Source organism: Lepidochelys kempii, chromosome 2, assembly GCF_965140265.1.
Source record: "Lepidochelys kempii isolate rLepKem1 chromosome 2, rLepKem1.hap2, whole genome shotgun sequence".
NCBI classification, from domain to species: Eukaryota; Metazoa; Chordata; order Testudines; family Cheloniidae; genus Lepidochelys; species Lepidochelys kempii.
The window spans coordinates 266,285,986-266,312,276 of NC_133257.1; the positions used below are offsets into that span (position 1 = coordinate 266,285,986).

Here is a 26,291-nt window from a genome sequence, read left to right on the forward strand (position 1 = left end):
ACCTTCTTTGAGCACACAGCAGAGTGGCAGAAATTCCCAAATTCTAATCCCAGCTCTGCAGCGGATTCCCTCTGTCACCAAAGGCAAGTCATTTAACCTATGTGCCTCAGTTTCCCCACCTGCAAAAGGTAGGTGTTACTACCTGCCTGTTTCAGCAGGCCAGAAGTGCTGTGGTTGTGGGATTGGCAATGAACTGGATTGCCCAGATGGAATTAGGCGTAAAGGGGTGATGTTACAAAATTATTTGATCTCTCTCCATCAGAGTATTAGTTGAGGAATATTTGTAAAGTGATACTATTTTATCCAGTGACTAATATACTACATAGTACAGTAGGTCTCTGCCTGTGCTCTTGGGTGTGGCGGGCCAATGTATTTCAGTCTTAACTCGGAGATATCTCTGTTTGCAAGCTACAGCATAGATCAGAGTTTTCTGATCCATCACAATAATGAACCTAGTCATAGCATGCTTAGGTATAAACATTAATTTGAGCAGAAAGTAACACACCCATTGGTATAATAATGGGTTTCTTAGTTCTCTGACCCCTCCTTGCTGGTTTCTGCAGACATTTTGCCTCTCATCCTCTGCAGGACATCACAAACGCTGCTTTCTTGTTAGCAACAGTCCAGACAAATGGGCAGTGTATCCTCCTACCAGGTAGAACAGTGACATGAGCCCCTCTGTTAAACTGGCTGATTCCAGCTGAGCAGTCCACTTCATTGTCTGTCTTGCACGTGACCAACTGGCTGAACTACGACTACCTAGATGGGGTGGTTATATACTCTAAAAAGCGACAGTAGAAATGGCATTCAGAGCATTCCCTGCTTCTCTCAGTGAATCTAGACTAGATCATCTCTCCTGTAATTTGGGTGATGAACCACTGGAACAAACTACCAAGGGAAGTGGTGGAGCCGCTATCTCTTGATGTCTTCAGAGCTACATTGGATGCATTTCTGGAAGATGCTTTAGTCCAATACAAGTTACTGGGCTCAGTACAGGGGGAATGGGTTGAAATTCTCTGGCCTGTGTTATACTGGAGGTCAGACTGAGTGATTGATTAACCCCTTCTGACCTTAACATCTATGAGGAATTGAACAATCTATTGACTGCCAGCCCCAGGACTCCTATAGTCTTAGAGTCTTACTGGGCTCTTGCTGGTTCGTGCATCGCCACAGAAATTCTGCCATTAGAATGTATTGAGATAAAGGTTCTGTTGGCGTGAGCCAGAAGAGAGTCCTGCTCGCGCTCCCAGAGCTGCGGTGGTTCTGCAGCGATAACAAATGTAGCTTACGTACGACTTGAACTCCTGGAGCAGATCTGTTCAGTAATTAGGTACCAGTTGGCCACAGGTTTGTTACCCTGACCATAACTGAACTTAAGTTCTTTTCCAAACTTCTAAACTCGGCAGAATTCGGTAGTTCAGTATTACTCCGATGGACTTTCACAGGTTTTTCTTCTCCCCTCCCTGTCTTCTGGAGAGCTCTCCTGGCCCATCTGACACTGTTTCACTTCCCTTGGTATTGTCTGTTTCTGGGGATTTTTGCCCACAACACTCCTCACCTATGATGATGGTTCTTTAGTTCCCTGTTTTCTGTAGCATCCATCACCCTAAATCCTAATTTTGTTTTCGGATACAGCTTAGTATTAACTTCAAGCTTGTAGCGAATTTATTCCTCAGCCAAGACAAGCTCCTTTGTGTGTTGAAGAAAGTTATTCGGATTTAATGAAGATTTTAAAATAAGTACCATCCCTAGGTGTAGAGCTGCAGGGACATGCACCCAGTGGAATGGGAATATCTGGAGCTCTGCGTTCTGAAATGGTGCACGTGGGTTTGTTTATACGATTAGGAAGGCAAATGAACATGCTAGCGCTTTGCTCTCAAATTATTTTCATCTTGCAGACATTTTAAGTACATTGACAACAGCCCTGGGGAAATAGAATATTATCTCCATTACGCAGTTGGTGCAACTGAGGCCCCAAAAGGTTAAGTGACATGCCAGAGAGGGAGTCAGAGAAAGCTGAGCTAGCAACTGCAAAGTTCCTGCCTCCTGGCCCTTGTCACTACACCTCTTCCCACTAGTACTTTGATTTGATTACTTCAACATCAGTGTAACGGTGCTGCTTGATCATTTCAAACACAAGGGCCCCATGCGCCTATCTGGGGCTGTGTGTTTGACTTTCCCCTTGGAAGTTTCACCTGGTGGCTGGCTCAGCGCTAATGTGGATACCATGAGTACTCCTATGGGATTTAGGCTGCCCCTTGGTATTAGTTAATGAGCCTACAGTCAGGCTAGCATCAGGTGTGAAGCACTCTGCAGCCTTGTCAAATGCAGTGCTCTCTTCCTCAGTGATGGGTACTGACCCAAATAGCTGCCACAGAAGCACCTGTAGTTCATGCCATGTCTGTCTAGAGGGGATAAAAATCTTCCACAGGCACCCAGCACAGGCCAGCATCATTAGTCTGAATCCCTTCTCAGCACCGCCTGGTGATCGAGAGAGGCTGATGGGCTTGGGGCAGAGGCCTGGCCTGGTTCTCTGTAGTTGCAAGAGTATGGTTGTGGCTAAGATCTGATTTCGAGGTGGGGAGGGAACAGCATTCACCCAGAGCCTCTTCCTCTCCAGGAATACAGCTTGATGCTTTTGCTTGTCTCCCCCTGTGCCTTACCCCCCCCCCCCCCCAGACGTCCCGCTCCCCCCTTGCACTGCTCCCACTGGTGCTTCGGAGCTCCCGGCTGACTCCTCTTAAGCAGGTGCTGATTTCTTCTGCCTCTTTAAGGAAAGCTGAATTTCCACCAGACCCAGGTCTTCCAGAAGATGGCATCAGACCTGCACGCCCGCGTGCCCGAGATGGCTCATGGTGACGTGGGGCGCTGCATCAAGTCCTTTGCTTACCTCAAGTGGCTCAACCTGCCCCTCTTTGAGGCCTTCGCTCAGGTGAGGAGACTTGAGTGGGGAAGGAAAGGGGGAAACAGCCATTGTTGGGCCCCTCTGCTTCAGTTTCCCAAGCTGTAAGATGGGGTAATGATGCTGAGATGTATTTGTAAAGTCTAAAAAGTCTAAACACTATGATACCAAGCTGATACCTTGCTCAGTGGTAGCACATACAGCTCTTTGACTTGGCTAAGTGCAAGACAGCATGTGTCAGTAAAAATGGCTTCAATGTCTCTTCTATGTTGGTTACAGTATGGGGCACATCATAGCTGGCTTGCTGCAGATGGCTGCCTGGTGTGGTAGCAGCTTACGCTGAGAGGGGATCATTGAGGGGAGCCCCGGACTGCTTGGCAACTAATCCCAATTCATCCCCGACTATCCTGTCTGTGCTTCTGTTTCTCATCGGGCAGCTGGTGTATTCTGTCTATCTCAGTTTATACTTACACACCCATATCTTTGTGCTCCTTGAATATAGTGCTGGATGCTAATACAAAATCCTTAACAGGTCCATAGGGGCCATTTGGCTTATTTCCGCCCTGTGTCATCGGGGCAGCGCTGTCCGTGGGTTGGATTTTGTAAGCGTCAGTGTTTGCTTTGGAGCAGTTCGGGTCTACACTTATGCTTTCCCTCTCTGGTTTCCAGTACACCTTGGACAAAGCTGACAGATTCACCATGCTGCAGCTGTGGAACGTCATCCTGTCTTTCGCCCGCCTGAACTTCCAGCCCAGCAGAAGCGAGAACTACTTTAACATGGTAACGTTCCTTGCCCATCCCGTCCCCCGTCATGCCCTCGGGCTACATCAGAACCAAAGTGAGGTCTGCCAAGGCTGCAGATCTCCTGAAGACATCTGAGCTTGCAGACTTAGGGGTGTCCAGAATATCTCCAGCTCTGACTTCTGTAGGAAAAGGACAGCCATGCCATAGCCCCGCAGTTACACACCCATCTCCCAGAACACATGCATGATCTACAATCTGTTCAAACCTGGGGGGCACCGCAGCTCATCTCGAGTAAGTGCTCATGTTTGCTCAGTGAAGTCCTTGGATTTGAGCTCTTGAGAACAGGAAGCAGGGCATCCCAGCAGGGCCCCGGCACTCGCTCCATCCTGCTGCATGTGGCAAAGTGCCAGGCTCAGTGTTTTCAGTCAAGCATTGACTTGGAGGCCCTACACTATGGATGATGTGATACGGTAAAACAATTATCAGGAAAGGGTTATGGGCAAACCTGCCTGTCAGGACTGGGCCGGGGATTTAAAGGAAGGGTGTGTCTGGGGACTGAGAGAGGCAAGGAAAAGCCCCCCCAGAAAGACTCCCCCTTCCCTTAAATTGCCTGCTGAGACGTGACAGGCAGGTAGGCCGTAACCCTCTCCTGGCTATGTCATCCTGACACAGGTGGCTGGGAAGGAGAATGGCTCTCCTTGCTGCCTGTACTGGTGACCAGTGTATGTAATACACCCAGAGACAATAGGCATATAATCACTTAATGCAATGGGGCTATGACAGCCCTCCAGAGGGGCACATCTGGGTTGGGGGGACTGGAGCTTTTAGACCAGGCCTCAGTGCCTGTGCACTCACCTGCCGGTCTCTGGCATGCCGTGCTTTGCCTGTTATGCCTGCTTGTGCCCTTCAGAGCTGGGGCAGCCGCACACCTCAAGCCAGGCAGCGAGGGCCGCACGGTGCTCGCAATTCATTTGCTAGGTAGGCATGGATGATCATAGTAGCATTCTGAGCAAGAGCTAATCTAGCCCAGCTCTCTGGCTAATCTAGCCCAGAGCTAATCTAACCCAGCTCTCTGGCTAATCTAGCCCATCTCCCAGGTGCACCATGAGAGCTGGTTAGATGCAGGCAGAAGTATAGATTTTAGGCAACGTGTTCTCTACCTGTTCACACAGAGCAGGCAGGAGCTCAGCTACCTCATAGTCCCATCACCTCTGCAGCAACCGGCCTGATGTGTAGTTCCTCATCCCAGAAGGTGCAGAGCTGAGATGGCTCTGCTGGGGCTTGAGCCAGAGGCTTCAGTGCGTCTTGGCCTTTCTGACCTGATGCTTAGTTCATTAAGCCACCCTGTAGCAAAGCTGCTGCCTCAACACAGCCCCTCCTGGCTGGATGTGGCATTGCAGCACCGTCACCTCAGTTTCCCCCACTGTCCTTTGGCCTGCTCTGTACCATCTGCTGAGCTGTCTGATACCAAAGTTTCAGAGTAGCAGCCGTGTTAGTCTGTATTCGCAAAAAGAAAAGGAGTACTTGTGGCACCTTAGAGACTAACCAATTTATTTGAGCATGAGCTTTCGTGAGCTACAGCTCACTTAATCGGATGCATACCAAAGTGACCAGCTCCCTGGAGGCAAAGTGCAGGGATGGTCTGAGGTCCGTAGTTCCAGGAGTCCTCCTCTGGTCTGTTCCACTTCCATATTCACTTACCAGCCTCTGGGGCCTCTGCCTGGTCTCCATGGGGCCACTCACCCTTATGGGGTCTCTCTCCAGGGCAAGGGGGAGGCACAGTGGCTGGGCAGTGCCTGGGGCACCTTGCCTTGCTGCCCCATGCCTGTTGTATGCATTCATCGAGGGCCCTGGTCTGCAGGGTTGTCACAGACACCAGAATTAGAAGCTCTCTCTAAAGGGGGGGTTTGTTAAGCCATAAACTACCAACTTTGGCTTATTAAAAATATGTTAAGGTCTGTTATAAAGAGGATGCTGACCACCAAAGGCAGGAAAAGACGTAAATGGGCTTAATCTGCAGCAAGGCAGATACTTTCTAGCTCTAAAGGTACTTCAGCTCTGGACCAGGTTTCCAAGAGAGGTTGTGGAATCCCTGTCACTAGAGGTTTTGAGAACAGGCTGGACAAACGCCTGTCAAGGGTGGTCTAGGTTTATTTGGTCCTGCCTCAGTGCAGAGGGCTGGACTAGACAACCTCTCGAGGCCCCTTCCAGCCCCACATTTCTGTGAGTCCATGAAAGCCTCTGCCTACAAATCCTCTGTATAATGGTAAGAGGCCCTGCAGTGGTGAAGCTGCCCAGCTGCTTGCTGCGGACCCAGAGGGACATCCTGCCAGCACACACTGATCCAGGTGTTCTCAGGATGATAATGACACTTGGCATCCCACTGCGGTCAGGGAGGGCATGCAAGGCTTCTCATCCCGTTCATTCCTAGGCAAAGGCCGTGTTCTTTACACGTGTGACTTTGAAGCAATCCCACAGCCCTCGCTGCTCTCTGGCCCACGAAAAACACAGTGATCCGGTTGTTAGTGAGTTCTTGGCCCTTCAGAGAGCAGCAAGCGTACAATGAGCACGGTGTGTGCTGCCTCTGTCGTAGCAACCCTGCAATAACAAACCCTAGAGAGAAGGTACCATTCAGAGAGAGTCTTGCTGGGCAACCCACTTTCACATTTCCGAAGAACCAAAATGAGAAAAATCCCTTGACTGCAAATACCCCCTCTGCTGGGAGAAGCGTTTCTCTAGCTAAGATGTCTCACACTAGGTGTGCTCAGGCCAAGCCACCCAGGTATCGGTCCAGTGGCCTCTGAATTCCTAGCAGAGCTAGGAAGACCCAGCCCAGGAAACCCATCTGACAGCTTGTGACTTTCCTTCCCCAGGTCCATGAGAAGCTTGGTGACCAGCTGGACAGTCTGGACCTGCACCTGCTGACAGATCTGGTGTGGTCACTGTGCGTGCTGCAACAGGCAAAGACTCCCTACCTGCAAAGGGTGCTGGCCCCACAGTTGTATAGCCAGCTTCTGGGTAAATGTAGATGTATCAAGGACTTGGGATGTGCCTGTATCTGCCAGTGGAGATGGAGAGAGCGGGAGCCTTTTAAGACCATGGGGAACCTGACAGCTCAAGGGATTGGGAATGGGAGTATTGTGCCTTTGTCCTCCAGGTTGTCAGTTCCTGTCTGGCCCAGGTGACGGTCGGGGTCGTTGCCTATCCCATGATGGGTGAGATGAATGTAGTCTCAGTTCCATTGCCGACAGATGTCATGTCACAAATCCACCACCAGGTGGCCCTGTTGTAACAGTTGCAGCAGAGAGGTGAAGGATTGAATGAGTGACGGTATCAGTCTGTCCAGGCCGGGCCCGGGTGAGGCACACAGGCTGGGTCACGTATGGGGAGCTGGCCTCGCTGCTGTCTGTTATAACCCCCAGGACAGTCCTGAAGTGGCTGGAAGTGGGAAGCACAGCAATAATTCAGCAGCCAGGCCGTGGGGCATGGGGGCTGTGGCTAACCCAGCAGCACTAGCTCCTAATCTCTGCTGGGCATTCGCGTTTGGGTTTGTGGGTGTGATGGAGAGGGCCCCGGATGGAAGTGAGTGTAATGCTCGTGAAAATGAAGTGCCAATAGCATTGACTTGAGTGTGTCCTCCCCCACAGTGTTCTTCCAGAGGGCATCCCTGCTCATCTACCGCCCTGAGCTACTCCAGTCCTGGCCCCACATAGCCCTTCTGATGCACTTTAACTGCCCCCCGTTGCTCTCCCAGCCCTGGGCACGCTGGCGCTGTGTATTTCTTTATGTGGGTAACTCTTCACCAAGGAGTGGTTTGATGCCACCAGCCTTGGATTTTTGATTTGTCCTGGAAGCTGGAGTCTGAGCACAGCTCTGTAATGTGAAAAGGCTAGTTTGCTGCTCTGTTCCTCACTCACCCACCCATTCCTGCTGAATTCTAAAGTCTGGGAAGTGCGTATGTGAACAGCAGCTGTCAGGTCCACCCAAGAACTCTGCAGCTTCCCCTTCCCCCTCCCCCTGCAGCCATGTCAAATTCAGTACTTGTCTTCTCCCTGGTGGGTACTGGCCCATCCAGCTGCCACAGCAACACCTGTAGTTCATGGGCCCCACGTCCCACTCATGGACCCTGGGGATAAAACCGTGCTACAGACACCCAGCCTCTGTGAGGTTTGCAAAGCTGCTCTAGTGGGCAGGGAATGAGATTTGTTCTGCCAGCTCAGCAATCTGAAAGGCCGTGAGCCCTTCTCAGCATGAGTATACCACAGAGGGGGTTGGCAACGGCCTCTGGTTAGAACAGCCACTTCCGGAGTCTGCCACAGGGGGCATCTGTCTAGCCGAGTGACATCCTTTGGGTGGTGCTGCCCGCGGGGGTTCCCGTGTGGTGCTGGCTCTGCTGTTAGTGATGACGTGAAACACTGGGCACGCTCCTTCCTGGAGTGACTATGGCCGGGTACGCTTGGGTCTGTGTGCTCACGTCTCTGTAGCACAGAGCTTCTCCTGACGTGGAGACCCACGGGGTAGTGATAATGCTTGTTCCATGCCAGTGCCACTGAATCGCAGCTGGGCACAGGGATCTTACCCCACACACCTCAAGGACCCTGTGCCGGGCAGAGCGCATGTCCCTTCCCCGTGCTCCTGGGCGTTCCTCCCTCAAAGCCCGCCTCACAGGCTTGGTGCTGCCAAAGCTGCAACTGCCCAGTCCCTGGAGATCAGGCGCTAGATGCAGCAGGGGGTAGGTGCCCCCCTCAAGCGTGCATTGCAATCAGTGGGAGGTTGTTCAGCACCTATGTCTAATGGGACATAGCGTTGGATGGGACCTGCTGTGTCACTGAGTGCAGTCCCTGCTGTCATGGGCAAGCCCCAGCGTATAATCCCACTCGTCACTGTGGGCCCTGCAGGACCAGGTCCTGAGTGGCAGATGTGGGGCTAGAGCCCACAAGCCCCGAGTCCTGCTATGAAGTGGACTGAGTTGGACTTTTAGGAGATCTGAGTGGCTGAGCCCTCGGTCCAGGCCCCTCCCTTGGGCCAGGTCTTCATTGCTGCCCTTCTTACCCAACAGCCGACCAGACGCCCAGAGGACAGAACTACAGGCTCAAACTGATGCATATCAATGCTGCTGCCAGGCTGGAGTGCCCGGGCTACCAGGGGCCCTTCCTTCCGCCAGAGGCCCTGAGTGCCACGGAGCCAACCAGGGACACGAAGGCCTCTCCGCTACAGAGCAGCCTGCAGGAGGTGCTGAACAGGGTGGCCAAAGACGAGGTTAACAGGCGGTTCAACGTGCACACCATTTATGGCTGGCAGCTTGGTGAGTGTGTTCTTGGGGACCCGAGCCCAGGGCTGCAGTGACTTCAATGTGAATGAACTGGGGAGCTCCTGTGTTGTCCAGAGAGCACATGGCGTGTAAACTCCTCCCTCCTGACATTCACCCACTTGCATGGGAGTCCTGATGCAGCCCTCCTGTTCACCCACTGATCCATCACCTGGCTCCCACCGCAGCTGTGCCAGGGCACCTCCCTCCTGACGTGTGCATCAGTCTGAGGTGCCTCCTTGCCCTGCCAGTGCACCTCCCTCCTGACCCCTCTGCTATTCCAGTCCTGAGCAGAGACAGCTCATGGGGCCAGATGGTTTTGGCTTTGTGAACCCCGTGCACCTGACCTTTCTACCCCCTGGCTCCAGGGGTGACAGGCTCTGTCCTGCCGTGCTCCCCAGCTCCAGGGCTCTGGATCACTGGTGGTTAGTTAGCACAGAGTGGAACACACTGTTTCTCAGACATATGCCTGACTGTCTCAGGGAAGCGACAAGGCAGATGGAAAATTGTCTCCCCTCTGGGTTGGCTAGACCAGTCCCTATGTCCCAGCCTGCAGAGCTGCTAGGCAGACCTCGGGGAGGAAACGCCCTGTCCTCCCGTACCATTGTGTGAACAGCAGCTGTCAGGTCCACCCAAGAACTCTGCAGCTTCCCCCCTCCCCCTGCAGCCATGTCAAATTCAGTACTTGTCTTCTCCGTGGTGGGTACTGGCCCAGCTGGCTGCCACAGCAAGACCTGTAGTTCATGGGCCCCACGTCCCTCTAATTGGACCCTGGGGATAAAAACATGCTACAGACACCCGCCATGAGCTAGGAGAGGTGGCTGCTGTGTGTGACTGCAGCTCCCCACCATCCACACAGAGCATAAGACACAGTGGAATGGCCCTGCTGGACCCACTGCCATTGGCTAGCAAATCAAAGCCAAAATGCAACTCTGTCCAGGGGGTAGGTTGGTAGCAGGGCAGGTGCTCGATGGCTGGCACTACCCCAGCTGGCCAGTTAGTGTCACCCTCTCACGGGTGAGCCGGTGGGCCTAGGCAAGTCTTTGTGCATCATCAGATCTCCCTGGGGATGTGGCCCAGTAGAACAACTGATGTTAATCAGGAGCCAGCCAGGCCTCAGGAGTCCCTGTGGTTTCCCCTCTCTCCTGTGTAGATGCAGAGATGATGCTGAACAGCGACAACCAGCCTCTCCCCATAAAGGACTTTGCTGCCCCCTACCTGCTCCAGTCAGAAGGGACAAAACCCCCACCCCGCGGCACCAGGAGGTGAGTGCCTAGCCACACCAGAGATCAGGCCCTGCTGCGCTATGTAGGCCAGGATGAAGGGTCTAAGTCCGCCCCAGCCCTGTGGGAGTGAGGGGAGGAAGGCTGCCGTGTGTGTAAGTGCTCAGGATGAGGTGAGATGTTTCTGCACTTGCTGTAGTGAAAGCAGAACAAGTGCATTAACTCCCTGGCAGCTCATGGCACAGACCCGCTGCCAGCAATGCCACGGCTGCATCATGACCGCTGAAACTCGGGCAAAGGAAGATGGGCGCTGTGAGCAGACTCTGGGGAATGGTAACCACAAGCTGCCTAGCTCCTGAGAGTCCCCTCCCTACCTCTCCCACCTCCCTAGAAGTCCCCACAGACACACAGGATACAAGCTGATCGGGATAACCAGCATCTTCATCTAAAAGTTCCCTTAGCCAGCCACTGGGAAAGAAGTTCAGCTGGGGATCATGGGGGGACCCATACCCCTTTCCCCTGCTCAGGCTGGAATGAGTGAGCCCCCAGCTCATGTCCACACTCAGCCCAAGCAGCTGTGAGTAGAACCACTAGTTAGGGAAGGGGGAGGGGGTGTATGGGAAGATGCTGATGCTAATTGGGCAGTGCAGGCTCCCTAGCCAGCAAGGCCCCTTTCTTTCTCCTTATTAACCTGCTTGGGCCTTCAAGGTTTAGCGCCCCATTGCTCGGCAACGGCATGGATGCTGAGACTGAAACCTACGAAGCACTACTCCCGTCAGTAGTGGCTGGCTCGATCTCGGTCTAGTGCCGGGTGGAGCAGTGTCCACATCAATCTGCCACTGTAACTGGCCCCTCATCAGAGGCCGTGGGGACTAAACTGCCCTCTCACATTATTGCTGGACTTATTCTGTGGTTAAATTGTTCTAGCATCTTTCCCCAGCATTCATATTCACACACACACACCAAACAAATCGCAGGGCTGAGTAATCTCCTGGGCATAGTACTTGTGCCTGTAAATGCTCAGACAGGGGCCCTCTGATCTCTTGCCTCAGGACCTGAACTAATCTCCCGGACCCTGGCCCCTGGCATTGCTGCTCCTGACCCCAAACGTGCAGCCCTGCACAACTGAACAGGCTGCGATGCTCCTGTTACTGTCCTCTGAAGCATTAGATATTGGTGACTGCTGCATGCAGGATAATGGACGCCAGTCAGTGGGCCGGGGGTCTGATCCAGCATGCCAGCGCTCGTGCCCTGTCCGATCCAGAGCAGGCAGCAATCGCAGCTGGGTAGAGCGGCTCCTCGTAGCATTGCGAAGTGCTTGTTCCCGTGGAGCTTTGGCAGCTGCTCAGAGCCAGCAAAGCGTCCTGCCTGCAGAGCCCAGGGTACCCAGCGCTCTCGATTGTGATAGGTTTGAGCGTGCGCCTGCTCCTGAGTCATTCTGCCCCTTCCCTCTGTGTGCGTCTCCCTCACAGGATCGCTTTCCTGAGGTGGGAGTTCCCAAACTTCAGCAGCAGAAGCAAGGACCTGCTGGGCCGCTTCGCCATGGCCCGACGACACTTGCAAGCCGCTGGCTTCTTGATCGTGGATGTGAGTAGCCAGCGAGGGCCACGGCCTTCTCCCCCTGCTCCCAATGCTAGAATGAATTGGGGCTCGACCTCCGTTACCCGACAGCTGACGAACAGCACAGCATGCACCTTAGTGGTGTAAGGTAGCCCAATAAACATGGCCAGGAGCCCTTCCAGTCTCCCTCTCCCCTTGGGAGGAATGTGGCCTCGCTCAGTGATCCAAATTCATTGCATGAGTTACCTGAAAGGCAGCAGCCAAAACCATCACTGGGACTGAGGGACTGATCTGAAAGGGGACTATGAGCTGGAAACAGAAGAGACCTGGCCTCAGAGCTGACTACGGGGACAAAGGTTGGCAGAATGAGCATGGCGGGGGGGGGGATTATTTAGGTTGGTGCAGGAGAGGGGGTCGGTCTAATGCAGTGAGATGAGATGAGATGAAGGAGAGAACTTCCTGCCAGGGAGAGCTGGGGACTAGTTTTCCCGGGCAAACAGGGAGGAGCCGCAAACTGGAGTAGCCAGAGCCCAGTGACTGGGCTGTAGGGAGTCGTCCTGCACATGGTGACTAAGGAAGGGGCCTAGTGGGTCTCTTCCTGTAACTGATATTAAAGTGGTCCCCAGATCAGCAGTAGGGGCTGACATCCAAAGGAGAGCAGCCCTGTTGGTTGTCTCTTCTGCATCTCTAGGGATATGTGACCGTCCCTAGCTCAGTCTAACGCTTTGCCAAGGTGATTGGCCAGGTTTTTTTCAAATGTCCAATTTAAGGGGCCTTTTCCCAGTAAGTGCTGAGCACTCGCCCTTGAACAATGAAGTCCCTGCAGGGAGTCTCCAGTTGGGCACCCAAAAATCACCGTCGCTTGAAAGATACCCCCCACCCCCACTTCCAATGGTCGTGGATCTTGGGGACCCCCTGTTCTGAGCAGGTTCAAGGAGGTGCTTTGGCTCAGCTTGGGGGCCAGTTGTTAAAGGGTCTTGCATTGTGACGAGAAGACTCTGCTGTGCAGGTCCAGCGTGCGTCTTAGCTGCTGTGTGTTCTGCAGCTGCTGTTGGTTTGAAGACACTTTAATAGCCATAATCAAGGGCTGCCTCTGGCCCCAGCAGCTGGGACTCCCGTACATTTCAGTGTGGCGAGATAGTACGGAGGAGGGGCAGAGCTCTGAGCATACAGCCTAAGCATAGCCTGTCAAGGCAACCGGAGGGATGGGTGGGGCACCCAGTGTTGTCTCCGTCCCTGCGTGTCCAGAGAGATGGTCTGTAGGTCACCTGGGCTCAAACCCCCTGGGATCAGCAAACAATCCTCTCCTGACCACCCGTTGATCTAGACCCCAAAGATGGGGGAGTTGGGGGGATGACAGTGAAGTGAAATGTCAGCCCTGCCTCTTCCTGCCCATTGATCCATCCGGCAGGAGGCCTGCCTGCGGACCAGTCATTCATTATTTCACGTCCTGTGGGTAATAGCTCAGGCTTGTACTGAAGGAAGGTGGTTGGTAGCACCCCTCTCTGGAGAGGCAGGTGTAAATGTCCAGCAAAGAGGTTGGAAGCAGAGGGGCGACACTATATGCCATGTTCGAATGAGGCTGAATGCTGGGGCGTTGCCTTTTTAACTCTGGCCAGCAGAGGTTGCTGGGCATCACCTATGGGCCTGTGCGTGAGGAAGCTATTAGGGGATTGATTGGGCACAGCAGAGGTGCCAGGTGCCGTAGAAATGGGGTCCTGGTCCTTGTCTAGAAAATCTAGTCTATAAACCGCACTTACCTGAGAGCCCATCAAAGTATCTGGCCATTGATCAGCCTTGTCTGGGAGCCAGAAACGCCAAGGGTCTAACCCTGGATCTGACTTCTCTCCCTCGGTGCTGCTGGGCGAGTCGCTGGCTCTCTGCTTTGGGCCTTGTTTCCACGGGCGTTTTCAGCCTCCCGTGCAACTGCGCTACTAGTGCAAAGCCCTAGTGCAGACACCCCATGCGGCTGTCAGCCATGGCCTGATCCAGGACGCTGCATCTGCTCAAGGGGCCTGTGCCTCTTACCCACAATGGTGGCTGATAACCCCCGGGAATCAGTGGGACTGCTCCTGGCTCCCTGGGCTGTTGTGTGACTTAGCTAGCGCGGGGTTGACCATCCTCCAGTGCTATCTCAATACAAGGTGTTACTGTTTCTGTGGACCAGACATTAGCCTGTTCCCTCTTTCTCTGCAGATTCATTCCTGCCCAACACCTCCTCTCCTTTCCCCCTTCCTCGCGTTTGTCAAAGCTCCCCAGTTTCTAGGCACTGCATCAGCACCTGCGTTCGGTGCAACGCTTACGCTAAGTATCTGAGGAGCAAGACGACACTCACAACGGAACTCCCCCTCTGCTATTTCTCCACAGCCTGTCCTGTTCTCTTCGCCCTGCCCACTCGCTGTCACTGTGGGTCCTTGGAGGGCTTTCCAGCTCCTTGCAGCTTCTGGCTCCCCTGAGCTATATATAGAGGGGGAATCCTACCAAGCTGTAATGATTTCTCCTGGTGTAAATGACTAGATCTCTTTCCCAGGGACGGCTCTAGTCCCACACTTCCAGTGCAGCTGGAGGGAAAGCTGCTGATCCAAAGGCAGAGACAATAGGATTCTGTTTTTTCAGTACCTTTCTATCTAGGTGCCTGTCTGGCCCCGGTGTGCCGGTTCTCCTCAGTCATTCGTTATTCTCTCAGCCCCCGGGGGGCAGCAAAGCATCATCCCGCATCTTAGAGAGACCGTGATTTAAGGCCAGAAGGAACCATACTGATCGTGGAGTCTGAGCTGCTGCAGGACCCAGGCCAGGGAGTCTCGCCCCAGTGGGCATCTGAGGCACATGGACTAAGGGACTTGCCCAGGGCTCTCAAAAAGTCTGTGGCAGAACCAGGAACTGGAGTCCCAGCCCAGTGCCTTTCCCCACCACTGCTCCATGGACCGCAATCCGCAGCCCACACTTGAGAAAGCAGTAGGCTCTGCGGAAGCCTGCGCTCTGAGGCTTGTTGGTAACTGCAGCAACGTTAGCTCAGGAAAGCAAGACGCGGAGCTCCCCTCGTCCACCCTCCCTGGGCCCGCCAGCCACCTTCACTTGTTACTAAAGCCAGCTGAGTAGACCGTATCCCAGAGCAAGCAAGTGCAGAGTCGGCTTCCTTCCACTTTGTGGCCGATATCGACAGCCTGAGGCAGGACCTGATCTGAAACTAGTGCCAGAATTCCCACTGCCTCTTGCGGTGCTGCCTTGGGGCCCTGGCTTCCTTGTGGGATCTATAGACCAGTGACTTACGTTCTGCCTAGTGTGGGTCTTCCCCGCCTGGCCCAGCTGCCTTCTCCATGGGCTACACATCGCACCCTCTCCACACGGCTGCAAGCTTAAGTATCCCTTGTTGCCAAGCATCTCCTTATTCCTCATTTCTAAATCAGTGCTTTGTCTGCCTTCCACGCCCTGGTAGTGGGAAGTGATAATAAAGTGGGTGGGTGAAGAGAAGGAACTAGACCATTAACATTTGAAATGCTGTGTGTCCAATAAAAAAATAATCAGAAGCTAAACCTGTGCTCATTAAAGCTCCCCTGATTCTTTCCGGAGAGTCAGCATCTTAGCTCCTCTGCTTTAGATGGTTGCCTCTCTGATGTTAATTTGGGTGGGGTGTTGTATTCATCGCTACTAGCTTTGTACTGTTGCTGTGCTTCATTGAATAGCGGCTGTGCTCCACCCCAGAAGTGGCTGCAGTGAGTTTGCCTATCCATTTAATAATAATAGTTGGTATTTGGTTGTAGCACTTCATGCCTCTAAAGCGCTGAAGATTTATAAAGGCCTCCTGCAAGTTACCATTTATACAAACTACTTCAGAGCCTTGAATAGACACAACCTTCAAACGTCCGTGTAAGACGCTGCCCCCACCTGGCGTGGAGAGGTATATGAAAGGCTCCAGCGTGTCTGATTTGGCGGAGGCTGGCAGCTTTTTAATGTGCGTCAGAGCCACTGGCAACCCCAGAGGCCCTGCTACCCAAGTACTCCGTTAATAATAGCGGGCGGCCAGCTGCCAGCAACACTGGTGGAGCTGCCAGTGAACTGCCTGCTTGTTCTGCACGCTTCCCAAGCTGCTCTTCCACCTTTGTGGCGTGGACCCCCCCCCCAGCAGTAGGCGATGCGCCCATGCTACAGTGAACAGTAACATAGTACCTACACAGGGCTAGCCAGGAAATGTCACTTTCCTGCAGCCCTGTCAAATTCAGTACTCGCCTCTGTCCTGGTGGGTACCGACCCAGTCAGCTGCCACAGCAACATCTATAAGTTCTTGGGCCCCACATCTCTATCACTGTGTGCTGGGAATAAAAATACCCTACAGCCACCCAGTGCGGGCTAGGAGACCGTACTGATCTTGCTTTGAAATAAGGAAATGTTCCTTCAGCTGCCAGAATGGCGGAGGACTGCGTCACATGGCAGCTGTGACGGCTGTGTGGTGGCCTGCATGAAAGGAGATTGGGTGTCTGAGCCCCTTTCCGAGCAAACCCACATCTGCGTTGTAGAAACTCCCCGCGACAGCAGCTCCCTCGGTGCAGAAGGGCCAAGGACTGCCTGCAGGCTGCTCCCTGCTGGCTGGCGCAGAGCGGCTCCGCATATGCACCAGGGTTCCAGCGTCTCCGTCCACAACTACCCTTATTTATTTCTAAGCATTTTTAAAAGCATGTGCTGAGCTAACTGTGTTGCAGTCACGGGGCATGACTTTAGCTGGTGCGGCTGCCACCCCTTGGAGGGGTGAGATGTGGGGTCACTAGTCCTCCATGCACTGTCTAGTTGCATGACTGCTTTTGGGATCAGAGATTTTGCAGAGCTGCAGGGTGCTGAGTGCTCTAGATACTGTCCACCGTTAGCCCAGGCCAGCCACACACAAGCTGGGTCCCATCGGGCATTTTGCAGCGAGGTGGCCAGAGAGCTCTCCCTCCCTGGAGTGGGCTGGAGACGCCGGCTGATTGTAACTGCCTCTCCAGGCAGGTTAGGTTCTGCTGGAGTCTCATGCTGAGACTCTCAAGGGCTGTATCTTTGCTCCACGTGGTTTTTGAGGCAGCTAGGGAGAGGGAATCTGTTTTCAAGCTGAGGCTGCCTCCTGTAGCACGCACGCACACACGCACCCCCCCGCCCCCGTGGTCTGTGCTAATACCACGCTCCTGGAGGAGAGCCAGGCAGTCTCATGCCAGTGGGATAGGGCATGATGGAAGTGTTGTCCAAAGGGTCGCTCTGCGTCCCCGGCAGGCTTGGGGCTGTGATCCCTTAGACACCTCACCGCAGGGACCACCTCTCTTTTGGGGGCTGGTCAATATCACCTGGCTGATTGCTGATCACTCCTGCCTCTCTCCACCGGGGCCAAGCAAGCTGGCTCCGCAGCACTGCCCAGCCCCAAGAGAGATCAGCATGGCCGCCCCATTGTCAGTCCTGACCCCGCTCCCTGCCCTCTTCTGCTGCAGGTTCCCTACTATGAGTTTCTGGAGCTGAAATCGGAGTGGCAGAAGGAAGCCTACCTCAAGGACAAAATGAACAAAGCCGTGGGGGCAGAGATGGCTAAATGAACCCCGAACCTGACGACGGACGGACTCTAGTCTTTGCATCCAGCGTGAGACAGAGAGAGGATTGCCTCAATCGACTGGAGTGCAGCTGCTGTGAACGGGCCTTGTGCTCCCCGGGAGTGGGGAGGAGGAAGGCAGAGGTGTGGGTAGCGTTGTGTATATAAATATGTATTGGAATAAATTCCCTCTTGTACAGGCCAACTTGCATGGGGCACCGCTGCCCCACTGCACATTCACCAGTGAGGGGGGCCCGTGTAACAGCCTGCATGCCCGGCTAGCCCTCGGGTTGCTCCCCGTGCATGCAGTGTGCTCACCAAGGCTGGTGTGGGTGCTCGTCCCTGGCAGGAGGAGGTGAACGGGGCTGGTGTCAGCAGAGGCCAGGGGGAGGGGCTTGTGGACACTGAAGAGCTCCTCTCTTTACCTTCTGCCTGGAAGCTTGTTTGTTTGTTCCTCTTCGGCTGGCTGGAGGAGTCTGCCCGGAACTATCTGCCCTCTCAGCGCTGTCGGGCGATGGTGCAGAATGGAAGCAGAAGCTGCTTGTGGCCTGAGAGCAGTTCCACTGGTAGCCCAGCTGGGCTTTCTCCCTTGCTTCTCTCCAGTGCGGGAGGGTTTGGGGGAAGGGGAGGGAACATGAGGTCCTACGCAGGCTCTCAGAAGAAGTGAATTTACCTCCTGGGCTGCTGTTAGTGGCTTATCCCAGACACTGAGTATATTACAAGGAGACCTAGAAGCCCCTGGCTGGATTGGAGCCCGACAGCTCTATGGCACTTTTCATGTGACAATCTCACAGCTTTATGTACATTAACTGAGCCTCATCTCTCTGAGGTAAACTGCAGAGCAGTGAAGTGACTTGCCATGGGTCACAGCAAGTCATGGGCAGGAGCTAGGATTAGAACCCAGGATTCCTAGCCCATTAGCTGCTCTAGTTGCTAACCAGTGCTCTCCTCCTCCCGCTCACAAGCAGGGGAAGGCCCTGAAGATCATGAACTGAGCAGGGTGGGCTTCCAGGTGGTATTTTCTCTCCCTGGAATCTCTTTTTCAGCCAAGACTGTGGTATCAGGCTGACTTGGGTCATCTGAACACAGCTGGGACAAGGTCTCTACCTACCACAGCAGCAGCAGCCATGTGTTTGTGAGCATTGCGGCGGGGATAGAGCTATCTACACTCGGCGTCCGCATGGCCTAACCCAGTCCACCAAAGGTGAGAGAGGTGCTCTTCTCATCAATCTGAGGGTCAGTAGCTTTCGCTGAACCAGTGTGCCTCAGAAGAATCAGTGCGCCTTTGATAACGCCTGCAGGAATGTGTACCATGGGCTGGCAGAAATCATGCACTGAGCAGGGTCTGGGCTCGTTATTAGTGGGAGATCAGACCTCTAAGGAGGATCCTTGCCTGTTTCCAGCAGTAGCCCGACACATGTGGCATTCATCCCTCTGAGTTGAATCCAGAGGCAGGTTCTATCTTGTGGATTAAGTGCAAAACCAAGCTCAGGTGGTCACTCAGATCCCCTGGCCCTTTCCACCAGATGAGAGCTGTGGCCCACAGTGCCCTGGCCAAATCCTGTGCTCCCAGGAGCCTTGGGGGATATGTGTAACAATAAATCTGAGCTGGATCTGAAAATGAACCAGGGAGCCAGTGGAGTTGTGTGTGATTGTGAGGGGGGAAAAGGGGTTACACTTTAGTGTAGGAGGTATGGAGCAGCAGCCAGGGTGGTGGTTTCTCCCCAGTGTCACGCATTAGAGTTGCTGTGGATTGTGTCCTGAGCTGCCGGCTCTTCTGAATCCTCATGCTCCCAAGAAATACCAAACCAGCTGCTCTCTTTGTAAGGGCTTATATAACCTAGCATGCTTCCTGTGGGCTGCTGAGCATCACTGCCCATTGCTGTCACTTTCCAGCTGACTGCCCAGCAGCACATCTCTATCCCCCCTCCCCTGCGTTCAGATCCAGGATCCTTTCCTTGCTGCCGTGTTGGTTTTGGGTCGGATCAGCACCGAGTGCAGGGTGCACATTTGCTCCTGTGTGCCTGGAGCACAATAAACCCCCATGCTTTCGCAAAGGGGCCTCGGTGCTGAATGCAGAGCTCCGCACCAATATCCCACTGCCAGCCTGCAGCAGGAACCGCCTCGTATCCCTGGGGAGCTGTCGGTGCCATGAGAGGAGCCCAGTTTAACAGGCCGCAGTGACAGGGGAGAGTTTGCAGGGACCCTGGGCTCCGTGGAGGCCTGGGTTGGAAACCTTTCCAATGTGCTCAGATCAGCTGAGCCGAGAGGGAGTTGTCTGTCTGGACTTGGACGAGCTAATAGGTTCTGTCTGAGCATTTCACCCTTTGAATCGCTATAGCCATCTGACCCCACTACCGTGAGTTGGGAGCCAGTTAGTGGCCTGGATGGCTCTAAACATCCTTCGTGTCCAGTCGCAGCATTGCTGATAGTAACCCCAGCTGCAGACCGTGCTCCATGCCTGCCGCTGTGCCGGGCTGCCCCATGGATGTCTCTCTGAGACCAGTCCAACACATTGTAATTCGCAGTGGACACGGGGCCTCCTGGCTTCCGGCTCTCTGCTGTGTGCATTGCTCTGTCTGTCTGTCAGTCACACACTACATCCCCTGCTGAGGCACTCTGGGGCACCACAGAGTATCCCACACAGGTATCCCACAGATACGCCACATGGTAGGTGCGGATGCACAAACGTGGTCCAAAAGCTGCTAATGTGGAGGCAGCGGGGCTGAGGAGTGATGCACAAACTGGTGTGGTGGTGGCAGCCTGGGCTTTGGAGGTGGGTGATGTCCCTCCCTCAGGGGTCAGTGCAGGGCTGTCCCCAGCAGTCTACTCCTCCAGGCTTCCTCCAAAATGCCTCAGGCAGCGAGGCTGTTGGGATGTGCCTGCCCCGGGGTTGGAAAGTGGATTCAACGAGGAGAGACCGTTAAAGGCCGGTGCCCCCCAGCGCTGCATTCCAGAAGGAAAGTGCTTAGCCTGCCATAGCACCCTGGTAGCTACTGGGGGAGTAGCGGGGCCTCTTGTTTGGGGGGTAGGGCAGCAAGCAGGGGGTGGGGGGTTGCTCTGAGGCAATAAGCGGAAAGATGGAGAAACCACAGGGAGGAGATGGGCACAGCAGGCCCCAAGGGGCTAGCGTGATTCAGGGACATGGGGAGCTGCAGCGCTGCTCCAGGCTGGCTGGCTCGCTAAGGGGTGACCTCATTTAAGAACGCTGAAGGGAAGAGACGAGAGACACTAGAATGAGCGAGTGTTTGAACACAGGGATCCAGGCACAATTGCAGCTAAGGAAGGGGTGAGCCCAGACAAGGAATCTACCTAGCAATTCAAACCAGACTGGCCACCCATTTCCCTATAGGCTTATATGGGTCTCTGTGGGTCTAGGCTTCAGGCCAGCCTGCTGAGCTCAGGGGGAATTGACACCCACTGAGATCAATTAAAGGGACGTTGGTCCAGTTAGATTTGGCCCAGAACTTCCCACTTGTAAATGACCCCTCTGCTCAGTAGAAATCTCACCCTGGGTTTCTTTTGAAAGCCCACAGGAAATGGGGCTTTTTGAAATTAAAACAAGCAAACAAGTCACTGACCCTTTTGCCCCCCAAATACCACAGCATGGGAGGTGAACACCAGGCCAAGATACAGCAGAGGGTGCTAGCCTTCTTCCCCAATGCACAATCGCACCTACACAACACCAGCAAATGGGAACCACCGCCGATCCGGTCACCGCGTTCCACTGGAGTGCTAAAGATCATCATCCATGGCGCTCCCCACCATCCAATTCCACTCTGTGCCCACCACCCAGGCCTCGGCCCCATCCCTCTTCAGGGACCCTTCTCACAAGAGCCCGTTACAAACAGAAATACCCTAATTGCTCAGCTAGGAGTCACAGAGGAGGGTCCAACAGCCTGTGCTACTAAGTGGCACTGGCCTGGATGCTGCAGGTCTGGCATGGAAGCGACAACACCCTGCGGCTATTTGGCGCCAATCCTGCATTGCAGGGGCCCTGTTAAGAGGGGTGTTGTGAAAGGGCCTAAGAACGATGGCTGGAGCTTTGGGTCCCGCCAGCCTCACTCCAGAGAAGCAGGCGAGTGCTGGACAACAGAGCTCTGTTTCCTGCAGTTCCAGCGTCGGTACAATTCACAGCACTTCAAAAATGACCGAGGCCGCTAGCCCCAGTGGGAGTCAGGAGCCTCGATCCTTAACTGGATACAATGGTGTAAAATAGACTCGCCATCTGTGCTCCCTGCCAACGCTTACACAGAGGAGGCAGCCAGCCAAGTGCAGTGGAGCCACGTGCCTGGTAAAGTTGCCCCCTTTCCTTGCAACTGAGTCTCCCGCTTGCGTTCGTAGCAGCTGGCCCTGCTCTTTCTCAAATGAAAGCCCTGCTAGAAGGAGCAGGGAGCTGGTGGCTGCTCATTCCCAGCACAAATTGTCTTTGAAAGAGGGCGGGAGGCAGAAATTCAGTTAAAAACCAACCCTTTCGTGTCACCTGTCTGTATCCTAAAGACACTATCAAGGGTCCAGACCTGCGTCTCTTCCCGTCCAGCTCACCTTTCACGAGAGAGTGCACAAGGGGAAACACGTAGCTCCTGTTTATTAAGGCTTTCGATGCAGCCCTTCCCCAGAGGCGGTTCACATGCTGTTCTTCTCTGACAACCCCTCCAAAAAGCCAGGCACTTCCAAAGGAAAAACTGGGCCAGTCCTGGAGGCTCGAGCTGGGCTCAGCCTGTCTCGTGGCTGGCAGTAAAAAAATTCTGCAGCATCAATTCCACCCCCTGTCACACCTGTTCAGCCCCATTGTCTTGTGATTCTGCCCCTTGCTTTCAGCATAAGGGGATGACTGAGGAAGCTACTCAGCCGTGCAGCTGGCCCTCCCTCCCACTGCCAGAAGCTGGGCTGGGACAACAGGGAATGGACCACTCAATAATTGCCCTGTTCAGTTCGTTCCCTCTGAAGCAGATGGCATTGGCCACTGTCGGAAGACAGGATGCTGGGCTAGGTGGACCGTAGGTCTGACCCACTCCGGCCGTCCTTATGTTCGCTCGAATGCCCTGTGGATGATGCCTGAGCCAGAACAGAGTCTGGCCCCCTGTCACCTAGCTGGGCGGCTCTGCAGGGTGAGGCAAATCTGCTGAGCAGGGAGGGGGCAGCAGGGTGACTATGGCTGCTCAGGGGGACGAGCCGTAGCCAGCAGGGAGCCACAAGGGCTGGGTGGCCGGGTTACCATGGGAGGAGATGCACAGCACTGAAACCAGTTGGGGAGTGCATGCTGCCACTCACCAGCGCTAGTCCCGAGGGCCAGCTGTGTATGCCTCAGCCATGGTGCACCTGCAATGATCCCGAGGGCTACAGCAGATGAGGGGGCCAGAGACCCCACACAGGAGACCCACCATATATCTCTGCCCAACACTCAGTAGATGGGACTGAGTGCGCCCACGGGGCCGCTCTGCGCATGGAAGACATTTTTCGGTGGCCACTTTCTGTATATCCCCGTAGTAATGATGGGGCAAAGATGCCCAGCCGTGGATTAAACCTGGCTATAGGATCTGGGACAGCGATGAATAAACAGCCACTCTCTGTATGCAAAGAGGCCAGCCATGTGGTGCCTGGGGGATCTAGACCAGGCCTAGCCTTCAGTGTAGTCAGATTGCAGATGGGGAAACCGAGGCACGGGATGGCATAATGAGAAAGGTTGGGGGGGCCCCATGAGGCTCTTGGGGATGGGGACACAGACAATTCTACAAACCTAGTCAACTGGAAAATAAATGAGGGCGAGATGGGGCCCCAGCTCTGAGACAGCTGGGTTGCAATCCTGAGCTGGGGGCTTCTGTGGGATCTTAGACTCCTCACTTGCCTCAGTAACTTGCAGTGAGTTCCACAGAAGAACACAGAGAGACAAAGCCCTTTCCATGACACAAGATGAATTTAGTCACATGCCCTCTTGTTCTTGTGCAAGGGGATAATCCACAGGCCTTTGCTGCATCTTAATTTCTAATGCACCCGGCCAGATGCTCAGCTGGCGTAAATGAGCATATCTCCAAGCTCTGGCTCGAGCCACTCTCCTCCTCTCTATGTCCACACTGGACTGACTGAGCTGAGGTGAGTCAGGTTCCTCAGGGTCCTCATGTGTAGATAGGATGGCTGAGCTCTGTGGCATCCAACTTTTTCCGTGCAAATAGAGGCCAAGCTGTGGGGCTGCCTGGAGTTGGGGGGGGGGCAGGGGCCCAGCGGGGGGTGGTGGCTGGAGTTGGGGTGTCAGGGGCCCGGCTGGGAGCAGGCTGGTTGGAGTTGGGGGGCCAGGGGCCCAACTTGGGAGGGGCTGGCTGGAGTTGGGAGGGCCAGGGACCCAGCTGGGGGGGGGCTGGCTGGAGCTGGGGGGTCAGGGGCCCTGCTGGGGAGGGAGCTGTCTGGAGTTTGGGGGCAAGTGGCCCATCTGAGAGGGTCTAGCTGGAGTGAGGAGGGCAAGGGGCCAGCTTGGTGGGGAATTGGCTGGGGGAGTGAGGGGCCCTGTTGGGATGTGGATGGCTCCCCAAAGAGTGCACCCTCTAACTTACCTAGTGCTTGCTATCTTCAGAGGGCTTGTCTGGGGGAAGGCTTACCTCCCCCCTCGTGAGCCCCAACTGGGTCAGGATGCCCAGCACGCAGACAGGGAAACCGAGTCGCAGAGCAGTGAGGTGACTTGCCATAGCCACATGGGGCTCGCTCTCAGAGCTGGCATTCGACACCAGGACCTCCTGGCTCCCAGTCCCGTGCTCAGTCTGCTAGTCACCACGAGCCAGGTCATAGCCAGGGGCCCCAAAAGCACAGTCCTCAGCAGGGAGCCATGCTGGGGAGGGACCGGAACCCACGCGGCTGGAGCAGTCGTGACCTCACACGGCCCAGGGAAAGCTCCCAGGCTGGACAGCGCCGGGGGCCTTTCCTTTCCAGGCTGCAGAGGAGAAATCCAGCCCATTTGCCTCCCCTCTGCTGAGCTTTGGGCCGGGCGAGGGACGGGACCCGAGACAGAGCGTAACTGTGCACAGGGGCTACCCCCAGCCTCGCCCTGGCCCTTTGCAGAGCGGGCGGTTGACAGGTGCTGGGACAGGCACCCCTGAGACAGACCAGCTGGTTTCCAAGTAGTGGGGAAACCCCCGGCTGGTGCAACAGCCTCCTGTGGGCTCCAGAGGACACGCCTGACCTATACGTGTGCGTGTCCCCTGGTGCCAGCCACATGGTTCGGACCTCCACCCCCCGCCCCCCCCCCCCCCCCCGAGCCCCTTTTGATGGGAGGAAGGGCAGGGGACGGGGGAGAAAATCATAAAGATTTCCCATCTTCCCCTCATTGCTATGTAATCGGCCTGTTGGAAGCCTGATTTCACTTGCTGTCGCCATGGAGACCAGGAAAGGAAGGTTTCTATGGTTACAGGCTGGGTTGACACTGGGAAGGGCCTGTTGTTTCTTTTCCCTGCTCGCGTTACACGCCCACTCCCGGCTGCGATGGACGCCTCGGACTGGGGTCGGCCTGTCAAAATTCACCACCCCCACAGGCAGGTCGTGCAAGGCCCCTAAGCAGTCCAGGGCCAGCGAGCGCTTCGTGGCGGCACCAGGGCTTGAACTCCTGTCCCTGTGCTCCCAAAGCTCGGGGCCCAGCCCCTTGAGCTAAAGGGGGAGTTCCGCTAGCCCGGCAGGGCCTCTCTGTGGAGGCAGCCAGCAAGGAAGGCGACTGGGGGCCGGGGGGAAGGGTTGTGATGTAGCCACCCGTGCAACAGGCACTGGACTGACAGCCACCAGACGCATGGTCCACAAGGGCCACCAAGCTGCTGTCAGACAGCAGCTCCCGCCATGCGCTGGGGGGGCCGGGGCTCGGAGGCTAAGGGGCCGGGCCTGGTACCAATAGGTAGAGCAGCGGTTCTCAACCTCGCCAGAGCCCCTCCCTACTGGGCAATATGGGGCGGGCAGAGTGGCTGCCCCCGACACCCGTTTGCCAGCCCCAGGACCGAGGGGGACGCAGGTAGGTTTGACCCAGCGGCCTAGCGCTGAAAGGCTGCGCACTCCCTGCGTCCTCGGGGCCGGGTGCAGGGCTGGTGGGGGAGCTGGCAGCCAGGGCTCTGCATTGCCCAGCACAACCCCGGGGTCCATCCCTGTCTATCAATCAGTGGAGCACGTCCCCGTTCGTAGCCAGCAGGTGCTTTGGGAAGCACTCCAGGCGCTCAGCCCTGACGCCTCCACTGATCCCAGCCGCTCCCCCCGCTCGGAGCCGCTCCCACGACAGCAGGGGCTGGTGGCACTCGGGCGAACTGATAAGGGCCTCCCAGGGAGGTGGAAAATGCCAAGCATCCAGCAGGCCCCAGGGGATCGGAGACTTGCCACGGCGGGGAGGTGGCAGTCTCCAGCCCTGGGCGAGGTGGTGAGTGCCCCAGCCGCCCAAGCACTCAAGAATGCTCAAGCGCGCAGCTGGAGGCTGATCTATAAATAAATGAGAAGGGCTTGTGCTGCCATATAGGGCAGAAAATGCCACGCTGGGCTTCTCTCGCCCCGATAACACAGCCCCCGGTGCCCCCAGCCCCGCCCGCCGAGGAAGGAATCCACTTCTAATCACACGTGGAGCCCCCCTCAGCTTGTGGGTGCCAAACCGATCATTACAAATCCTGCACGCCGGGCATGTAGCACAAACCACGAGACTCCAGGTTGGGCGGGAGGGGGGAGTTACGCCCTACATTGATTATCTGGGCATGGGCACTATCCAGACCCCAGTGATCAAAGGGTTTAGGAGTGGGGAGGGCGAGGGGAAGGTGCCTTTGGAAAGGATCATAGGGCCCGGGTGAACCCCAGGCTGGGTAGTTTCTCTTTCCTTTCCTGCGTACTTTAACTGATTTGCTTCCTTGTTATGAACATCATCCCCCACTGGCTGCAGCTGCTGACTCATCACCCTGGCCTCCATTGTTATGAACCAGCATTATTACCATGAGGCTGCCCTGGAGATGGGTACACACAGCGCCCCAGGGAACAACCCAAGCAAAGGGCAGGCTAGACCCA

At 55.2% G+C, this 26,291-nt stretch overlaps 1 protein-coding gene and 4 non-coding genes across 7 annotated transcripts in view; all 5 read left to right on the forward strand.

Annotated features, from left to right (window-relative positions):
* Window positions 1–18,907, forward strand: part of TBRG4 (transforming growth factor beta regulator 4) — a 28,654-nt gene extending 9,747 nt beyond the window's left edge. For all 3 annotated transcript variants that reach the window (XM_073334886.1, XM_073334888.1, XM_073334887.1), the window contains exons 5-11: window positions 2,775–2,932; window positions 3,572–3,682; window positions 6,520–6,664; window positions 8,706–8,951; window positions 10,108–10,219; window positions 11,650–11,764; window positions 17,188–18,907. In XM_073334886.1, the coding sequence (XP_073190987.1) occupies window positions 2,775–2,932; window positions 3,572–3,682; window positions 6,520–6,664; window positions 8,706–8,951; window positions 10,108–10,219; window positions 11,650–11,764; window positions 17,188–17,289 (989 nt within the window). In that variant the 3' untranslated portion in view covers window positions 17,290–18,907. The remainder of the gene's footprint in view (window positions 1–2,774; window positions 2,933–3,571; window positions 3,683–6,519; window positions 6,665–8,705; window positions 8,952–10,107; window positions 10,220–11,649; window positions 11,765–17,187) is intronic.
* Window positions 2,312–2,437, forward strand: LOC140907998 (small nucleolar RNA SNORA5). Its single transcript, XR_012157709.1, has one exon. It is a non-coding gene; the product is annotated as a small nucleolar RNA SNORA5 (small nucleolar RNA).
* Window positions 7,665–7,801, forward strand: LOC140907995 (small nucleolar RNA SNORA5). Its single transcript, XR_012157706.1, has one exon. It is a non-coding gene; the product is annotated as a small nucleolar RNA SNORA5 (small nucleolar RNA).
* LOC140907994 (small nucleolar RNA SNORA5) lies at window positions 9,617–9,754 on the forward strand. Its single transcript, XR_012157705.1, has one exon. It is a non-coding gene; the product is annotated as a small nucleolar RNA SNORA5 (small nucleolar RNA).
* LOC140907997 (small nucleolar RNA SNORA5) lies at window positions 15,938–16,076 on the forward strand. Its single transcript, XR_012157708.1, has one exon. It is a non-coding gene; the product is annotated as a small nucleolar RNA SNORA5 (small nucleolar RNA).
* Window positions 18,908–26,291: the final 7,384 nt, after the last annotated feature.